General features: G+C 33.5%; 1 protein-coding gene and 1 pseudogene across 1 annotated transcript; both read left to right on the forward strand.

Annotated features, from left to right (window-relative positions):
• Window positions 1-549: 549 nt before the first annotated feature.
• LOC128161429 (uncharacterized) lies at window positions 550-2,223 on the forward strand (annotated as a pseudogene).
• A 5,178-nt stretch (window positions 2,224-7,401) lies between these two features.
• LOC128161419 (uncharacterized) lies at window positions 7,402-9,481 on the forward strand. Its single transcript, XM_052824701.1, has one exon. It carries the CDS (start codon window positions 7,475-7,477, stop codon window positions 9,461-9,463), a length of 1,989 nt encoding a protein of 662 aa, XP_052680661.1. The 5' UTR covers window positions 7,402-7,474; the 3' UTR covers window positions 9,464-9,481.
• Window positions 9,482-9,705: the final 224 nt, after the last annotated feature.

Below are 9,705 nucleotides of genomic sequence, written 5' to 3' on the forward strand. Positions count from 1 at the left end.
ACTGTTTTATTTCTTATTTGTACAATGTAATTATGTTCATGATTTTTTCTCTCGTTTTTTTTTAAATATGAATAAATTTGTTAAGAAAAGTTAACAATTTTTAATGATTTTCTTTCTATTTACCCCCGCTCTTACAAAAAATATAATTAATTATAAACTTGAAAAGATATTAAACTACGATATCCAAGCGTTTTACAGTTACAGTTAAAACATTTTAGTTCGCTGGTTTAATGTTAAAGCATAAATGTGTAAGCCTAATCTAAGGGTCAAACCTTTTTTTTCATACAATAAGCGTAGTTTTCTTGTGTGAAATCATTAACGTTCACTTTCTCAACATAAACGAATAAAGAAGAAGATTTTTACTTGTTCACTTCACAAAAGCTAAATTAATGATGTGAAAAAAAAAATATATTAAAGAACTATCGAACATAGCTAAGAATTGTAACTGAACAACGCTTTGTACTCTAGTACTTCGAAGGTTCCGTGTATAAGAAGATAAGAGATCATGCAATGGTGACTTGCGTGCGGCGATAGTACAGTATACTTTGACGTGCTAAACCGAACCACGTGGCAACAATGCAGGGTTTCCTCATCGTTGTTGGTATTTTTCTTGGATTGTCAGGTATTGTGGAAAGCAGAAGATGCATCTCCGAAGACGAGATTGATAAGCTTATTGAGAGAAAAATGGAAACCGTCATGAAAAAATATGACAGAAAAAATGCTCTCTTGGAAAAGAAAATTCATTTCCAGGCAAACCAAATTCAATCTCAGGAAAAGAAAATTCATTCCCAGAAGGACAAAATTCGGATTCTGGAAAAGAAGTTTTCCAGTTTGGCAGGTGCTGAAAAAGAAAGAGAGAACCTAAGTTTTCCTACAGTGTTGAATCATGGCACCAACTCCACCCTAGAACGAAGAAATCCTGGACAGAAAAGCACCAACAATGTTGCCAAGAAACGAATAGTCCCAGGTTATTTTTTGATGCGTCCTAAATTAAAATATTCTGATTTTTACATATTATGATGATTTTATGTAAAGATATATAAACTGACAGAAAATCTAATTTGTTGACCATTTGATTAGAGAGAAAATCCGATTTTTGTGATTTTTCGCACAAATCTATTTATAGAATGAGCGCCTTAAAAGCTAATAAAAATGTAATTTGAAAGACAAATCATATTTTAAAAACATTTTCTGAAACCCAAGTATCTTATTATTAGTTCACATTAGTTGAAAAAATCCAACACTAATATTATTGTTTTAATAATGCTAAATAGTCTCATGAATCTACATCAATTCTAAATTGCAAAAACATGCGATATTCTCCTACATTAATGATCCGCCGAAAATGCAGCCCTTGTAAAATTCTAAACTTTGATTATTATTTCTATGCCAAGTTGTATTAAAGTAAAAAAGAAAGAAAAATATGATATTTTAATTTCCTTTTATCTTGATTTAATGAACATTTAATCAAATTTATGATATTTTAATTTCCTTTTATCTTGATTTAATGAACATTTAATCAAATTTACTTTTGACTGGTCGAAAACCCTAAAAGACTTCTTCCTTAAAAATGGTTCTATCCGAACACTTTATGAATTGGCTTTTATGGCTCTAGACTTTTAAACATGAAAGAAATTTTAAAGTTGACCGAATTTGAATCTTTTATCATTTTCATTCATTATCCATCAAACTCAGAGGCAAAACATACAAACCACAGCTAAGCAATAATTATTATGTTCCAGGTGCCTCCGATATGGTTGCATTTTGTGCTTACATGAGTACGACAGAACACAGTCCCAGTCTACACCACACTTTTGTGTTCGACGATGTAAGAACAAACATTGGATCCGCCTACGATAGGATTTCTGGGATGTTCTCAGCACCAGTGGACGGAGTCTATGTGCTCACTTGGACAATGATCTCAGATTTCCACGCCTATGTTTACTCACAGATACTCACAGATTGTCGTAAACACTGAAGTGTTTACTGGATTGATTACAAATAGCGATGAAGTAGGCGACCGCCATTCTTCCACAGGAGTGATAGTGGTACACCTTAGTCACAATGATAAGGTGTATATTCGAACAAATCCAACGACACACGGTTACGGAAATGTTCATAGCGGAAATCTTGACGGCAAACCATCGTTTAGTGGGTGGAAATTGTAATTCTACCACTTGAATATACATGTACAACTACATGTCTTTAAACATAAAAAATAATTATGACAACTCTAAAACTAGTTACGTTACTCATCATTGCTATTAAAATTTTTAGCTCACCGTGACGATGTCACGGGGAGCTAATGCTTTACCCCGGCGTCGGCGTCCGGAACTGGTTAAAGTTGGAGGTCCTGTATATGAGTTATAAATTGTCCTATCATCGCCAAACTTGCATGGATTGCGCATCTTGCGTGTATTGTGCGTTTAATGATACTCATGCACTTGAGAGGTATGAATGATGAGTCTAAGCTATAGGTTTCGAATATTGAATAAGGTTCAGATTTTTGGAGCTAGTTAAAGTTTTTGGAGCAGGTGCCCTTTGATTTGAACATACCTTATTATGCAAATTTATATTAACATAAATGGATTATGCAGCAGGCAAAGCCTATGTACGCCTTCTCCATAATGTGCAAGGTAATAAAAAGAATGTAAGTTATATAAATGACAAATTAAATGATACACTTTTTATGAAATATTATGATATAGTATAAGAATATATATTCTGATGGAAAAAAGCAAAAACCGCTTTGTGGAAAAGGAAGAAATAAAGCAACTCAAATTAATCAAAACTTAAAATAGTACGATTACTGCATAAATACACTACTTTAGCGTACATATTTTTATATATATATATATATAGCGATAGCTATGACAAAGTGACCTCTGATGAATAAATCTAAGTTATTACTGGTCCTAACTTCACCAAACATGCATAGATGGTGCGTCTTATGATACTGATGCACTTGACGGGCTTGAATGCTGAATCTGAGCCCTAGGTTTCGGATGCTGAATGAGGTTAAGTTTTTTGGAGCTGGTTAAAGTTTATAGACCAGGTGCCCTCTGAAGACTATATCCTAGTTATTACTGGTCCTAACTTCACCAAACCTGCATGGCTGGTGCGTCCTATGATAATTATGCAATTGACTGGCTTGAATGCCAAAGTTTCGGATGCTTAATGAGGTTAAGATTTATGGAGCTGGTAAAAGTTTTTGGAGCAGGTGCCCTTTGATAGGCAGTTTTTAGTTATTATTGATTCACATTTACCCAAATTAGGATATATGATTATCTTGTGATATTGATGCACTCCACTGGCCTGGATACTGAATCTGAGCTATAGGTTTAGGATGCTAGTGAAGGTTATATTTTTATGCAGTAGGTCACATGTTTATATAAATAATAGTATAATCATCTTTATGAATAAATCACAGAGGTACATATATGTAGCTTCAGATACAGAGAGTGGTTTTAAATATCTATATGCTTAGACAGGTTAAAGATTCAGAACAACTCAAAATGTGTTTTGCTTTTTGAGCTGGTTATGAAATACAGTAAGTGCTGCCTATGTCTAGTCACACTTAATAAGGTAAATATATAATTTTGGTAAAAAAAAAAGGTAGTTTTAGATACAGAAATTGATCTTCATTATCTTGATATTAGAGATTTTTTAATTAAAAAAAAAGCAGTCCTGGCTCACTTTCATGGTTCTGATTTTGGATTTGAAACATAAGGCTAGCTTCAGATTATGTTACATTATCATATTGTATCATCGTATTATGCAGTACTTTATTGTACCACATGATATATAAATATACATAATTATATTGTATAATAATTATATAGTTATATTGTTTAATATCATAAATATACAAAATTCTAATATTTAGTAGTGTACTGGTAAATATTGTATTATACAATACAGTATAAAATTTATATATATAATTAAATTATTTCACAATATTGTATCATACTTTTTTTTTTATGTCAAATCACACCTCAGTATCCGATATTTTATTAAAGGTCATTAACAATGAATTTCATTAAAAAAAAAGTTAAGGTGGTCTCTTGAGGTTGATGCCTCGATGAGCATTGTAATCTGTGATTACTTACAATATGTATGCCTTGGGTTTTTTTCAGTTATTTTCGTTGGTAATTTTCAAATTCAGAGATTTTCTTTGGTATCTTTGTTTGATAAAATTGTACGATTATCAAGAGATTTAATAATTATTTATTACTCAACCTTTAGTTGTAATGTGTTATCGAAATGGCTGAAAGTACTTCTACAGGATAGAAGTATAAACTTAGGTCGGGCAGTTTACAAACCTCGAACAGAGTTTGTGAAAGCGTAATATGGTCAGCCCAGTTTATATAGGAGTAATGTTTGTAACTATTTATAATTCAATTCTCCACCCTTAAGTACAGACATTCACTTTCATAAATTATACTACATTATAGGAAATTCAAACGAAACGGCATACCGATTTATACAGTTGTTTTGGCGCAAGCCATGTAGGCGACATAATTAAATGTGTAAACTTTTTTAATAAGCAACTGCAGTAGCACCTTACCAACAACCAAAGGACCAGGGGCAAAATTGCTCACCTCAGCTATAACTCTGAACAAATCAGTTTATGGTATCAGATACAAATTACCAAGACAATTGATAATATCTCTAAGTAAGTGATAACTTGATATAGCTTTTCTAATGTCTCCAAAATTTACCTATTTTGTTATTTCAGTTTCAGAATTGTACATTGTCTCATTTAAATTAACAGTATTAAAGGGTATTAAATTGGTACCAGTAATTCAAATCGCACTCGAGTAACATGCAAAACAAACCACTCTTTTGTGTAAGTTATAACAAATTATATCAATCAGAATGCATTGCTAAGCGTCATCACTCTCTGTTTCTATATAGTAACATGTATTACTGAACAGTAAATATATTTATTGAGCGATACAAATCATTTGCAGGAATACTCTAAGTGCAACGAACAGTACGAATCATAACATAACACGTGTAGTACAAACCCTGACATTGTCCACTTTTAAAACAATAAACCTGTTATACTCTGTCCCGAGTTTTTGCTTCCACCACTTTTTGATTGATATTTCGATAATCTTAAGTACCTTTGTGCTGAAACTACGTTCATCCACTAATATGAAAAATGTCCAGATTATCTGTTTTGAAACGCCCCCTCTACCGCTTAAGGTTTCAATACACATCTCAAAATAGAAAGTCTACGGGGATTTTGTATTGCATTAGCCATAAATAAGCCCGCGGATGATAACGTTAAAAAATTGCGCGAGGTGTCCCGAGTACTTCCGAATGGAGAAAATATGTAAACATTTCCCATTATAAATCTCCGTAAGAAATTTGTTTTCGTTCCTGTAAAATTTTATGAGTGAAAAAGGGATAATTTGTCAATGAAGATATCTAGGATATTGTCCATTTCCTCGATTTCAATTGTACTTTTTTTTCACAGATATGTGTATTTTTAATAATAATTATCAAAAAGTGATAGAAGCAATAACTTGGGACAGACTATAGTTAAGTCATTGCATGTGTTGTCGTTTTTAAAGTAAAGAGCAAATATTAACGAAAAACCAAGCAAGCACATGCTGACTAGCTTCATTATTGGATTAAAAATTTGCCGGGATGAATTAATTTTAGGCAACGCCTCCTCCAATTAACTAAAAAAGTAAATACATGCATGCAACACTCATTGCGTGGACCCTGAGGTCCACGCAGAAAATATATAAGCGAGGTTAAACCGGATGCTATGGGGAAAATTCAGCCTGCGCATGAGCTAGCCTGGTTCCTGTGCGTAATGGGTAGCTCAGGGAACCAGGCTAGCACACGTTTATCTGAATAGGGATCGGGATTCCGTGCCATATGCACACATAAGTTCAAAGGCGCTGTAATTGTAAAGTTGTCGGTAAACAGTACAGAAACAAAGTATTCCTTTTAAAGAAATGATTGGCATGTGATATGAACTATCAGAATTACGAAATAAGTTAATGTTATGCCGAAACTACAACATGCAACAAATAGCATAATTTGCAATGTTTTTTTGTTTTCCGAATACACAAAAAACTTAACTTTACTTTTATAGTATGCGAGGCTAAAGAACTTCCCGATTAAATTTTTTAAGCATTTAAGTATGATTGAATAATTATGTCACTGTATAAAAGTTTAAATCTCAAGAAAAATGCATCATATGAAATTTTTAATTTACACAACACTGTCACTGCATAGTTAACAAAGTAGTGCGAATCGTAATGTGTGCGCAAATAGTAGAATTCACCGAATGCCTGATACTGTACATGCAAACTTCATTCATAGATAGATCATAATTATTTTAGAAGTATGAATCCTTTAAATTCTGAGATAAAAAGTCAGGGCTATACATACATGTATACGTAATACAACGTACACATTTAGTGGTTAAAAGCACAGGGCTAGAGTCGGTGAAATCTCTGATAATCTTAAGGCTTTCACTTTTTCGTTGGAAACACATACAAATGGTCCACGTATTGTAGTCCTTTTTTAAAGGACAGCAACTTGTATTTAACATTGGTAAACTGTGCGTCTATGCATAGACATATATTTTGCTGGTTGGTGATTTGGTATATCAGCGAGACAATTTTAAAAACTTGACCAAATAAGTGAATTATGTCTGGTGTTGAAAGCATAAGACATATAATTAAGGTAGTCCATCCATAACTATCATATTTCATATCTAATAGATTGTAAGTTTGATCACTAGAATCTTGGTGTGATTTAAAGGAGTTTATTAAATAATAAAGATTCACTTTTGAAATCTAAAAAAAAAAAAAAAATTTTTCATATGTTGAATTTTACATTGAAGTCTATGGGAAAAATGCATTTTTGAATATATTTCTTTAGTATAAGTTATTTTCTCACACATTTCTTTCGGTAAAAGTTGCAAAAGCTTCCCCTTTCTCCAAATATGCTAAAATAATTCATAGTTTACCATATAGTACATATTTTCAGAAAATGATTTTTTAAACTTTTCCTAAAGGGCAGACAACTCTTTAAAAAAGTTTTTAAGTGCAAAAAGTTCATATAATTTACTACAAACATTCACCCGAGTTTGGTTTATGTCAGCCTCATAATAGCTTTAAAATACGTATTTGATATAGTATAGATCATTCAAAATTGTTAAATTAAATTAGTTATGGATTGACCTACCTTAATGAAAGGGAATTAAAAAAACTACACTTAAGCGCCTAACGTTATATATATGAAATTATTCAACAATCATGAACCCACTAGTCCAGGAAAGAAGGGGCAAATATATTTGTACTAATAACCCAGTGAGGTAAAGGATGTGAGTGATATGTCCGTTCACCGCTCCATACATTTGTCGTGAAAACGAAAGAAGAAGGACGGCGTCACGCGTGGTGAAGGGTTATTGTCAATAAAACTGTTTATTGAAAACAATTCATTCATGGCCGACTCAAAACTGGAAAATCTTCCAGGTTCCGATGACAAATTCCGTTGTCCTATATGTCTGGAGGAGGTAAGGAACCCCAAATATTTGACATGTTATCATACGTTTTGTAAATCCTGTATTCAGACCTACATATCAAGTACGGCGGCGTGTAGCGGTGATAATTCTCCTAAAACTATCCAGTGTCCCGTCTGTCGGAAGTCCATCCAAGCTCCAAGTAATGACGCCTCCAGTGAAGAATGGGCCTGTAGTTTACCGGAAGATAAACTGATTCTGAGTATGTCTATAGACTCGGATAGAAGTGAAAACCAGTATTGCATGTTTTGTCAGCGAAATGACAAAACCGTCCAAGCAAAACATTGGTGTAAAACTTGTACGGAAACGATTTGTGATGACTGCAAGTCATTTCACTCCCATGTCCCATTGCTCCAGGGTCACAAAATAGTGCGTCTTGCGGATGTCGAAGATTTGAGAAAAGAGACAGAAATAGATGAACCTTGTGTAATACATAAGGGGAAGTATGTTGAGGTATTCTGCCATGATCATGATCAGCTTTGTTGCAGCACATGTTTTTTCACCAAGCATAGATTTTGTAAAAAGGTGGAGTCATTTGAAGATGTTACAATGGAACTTGAAGAAGCCCATGGTCAAATAACACCGACGTGTTTCGAAGATGTCCTAAAGAAACTCAATCACATACAGGAAGAATACAGGAAAACAGTCATAAATCTCAATACCAAAAAACAGGAGATCTGTACTAACACTGACACAAAAATTGAAGAAATAAAGGCACTTCTAGACAAAGCCCACAGCCAATGGATGAAGCAGTTTGAACAGAAGCATTCTGACGCTGTTGGAAATATTGAAATAGTGTCTGATGAAGTAAAACGGCTTTCCATAACAATGCAAGAGGCAAAAACCATGCTCCATAGGGTTCTAGAAAACGGATCTACAAAGCAGATCTTTGTTAGCCGATACAAAATACGCCGTCAAATTTTGGATCATGTTGATCGTCTGCATGATTTGAAAATCATGGATGCCGTGCATGATTACAATCAACCTGATACAGACTTCCTTCGTCAAGTCTGTGATGATCGAAGTTTTCGAGATGTAAGTGTTTTTGAGATGCCTACTGAAACACTGGCAACATTGTCAGAATTTGCTGCTCAACTGCAAAACAATCAAATATTGTATAGACAAAAAATTATGTCCCAGAAGGACTGGATGAAAATAGGATTTGAAAAACTTTCTGAATCTGAGCTTAAAACAATAGTGTGTTATGGCTTATTTGTAGATGACATAAACGTACTTCTATCCGTAGAAAATCCACCATCTCTTCAGATTTATGACATCACGGACACCAATGCAAAATGTGTTCTCACGTATCCATGTTCTACCACTCCATATGACCTCTGTCACGAAAGGAATAGTATGCATAACGTGTTCGTGTCTTTTACGACCCATGTTGATCAATTTAGGGTCGAAATATCTAATAGTGTAACACTTAGGAAGATCAAAACCATTGAATTGAAGACACAAATGAAAGCGCTTTCTTGTGGACCAGAAATGTTTTTCACAAAAAATAATGAGATGAGAATGATTTGTACACCAGATTTTTCAGTCAAGTACAATTCACCGGTGCCATGTAGGTTAAATCCACCATTTATTTCGGCGTCATTCCATTCTGATCTGCATGCCGTTATTGTAGGCAATGATTTACTAGTTGTAGACAGAAACAATGAAAAGTTGTTCAAGAAGAATCTACGAACTTGTTTTGCACGTGGATTAGCGTTTGATTTACAAGAGAATATTTTTGTTTGCCTGATGAATAATAATCTAATACAGATCAAAAATGGAGGCGGTGAGAGTAGATACATTGAATTACCGGATATCAAAGAATCGTACAATGCAGTACTTCATCCAACTGGGGAGAAGGTGCTTATTCTGGACTATTGGAAAAGATTTTGTGTTTACAGAGTATCATAGATTCACAAATAAATGAGATTATTTGCTGGGTTTTACATAAAACTTGGTTGAAAATCGGGCTGTTTATTAAGTTTATTTTAATATATTGATTTTTGTCAAAAGATAAACCTCTTTTCAATACTAAATTAAACAGCATAACTGATTATCCTTTACAGTAAATTAGGGTGATATTGTTACAACATATGGTGATTCATATAACCACAATCAAATAGGCTAATTCAAAAGGTTAATTTATTCGATCA

This window comes from Crassostrea angulata, chromosome 8, assembly GCF_025612915.1.
Source record: "Crassostrea angulata isolate pt1a10 chromosome 8, ASM2561291v2, whole genome shotgun sequence".
NCBI classification, from domain to species: domain Eukaryota; kingdom Metazoa; phylum Mollusca; class Bivalvia; order Ostreida; family Ostreidae; genus Magallana; species Magallana angulata.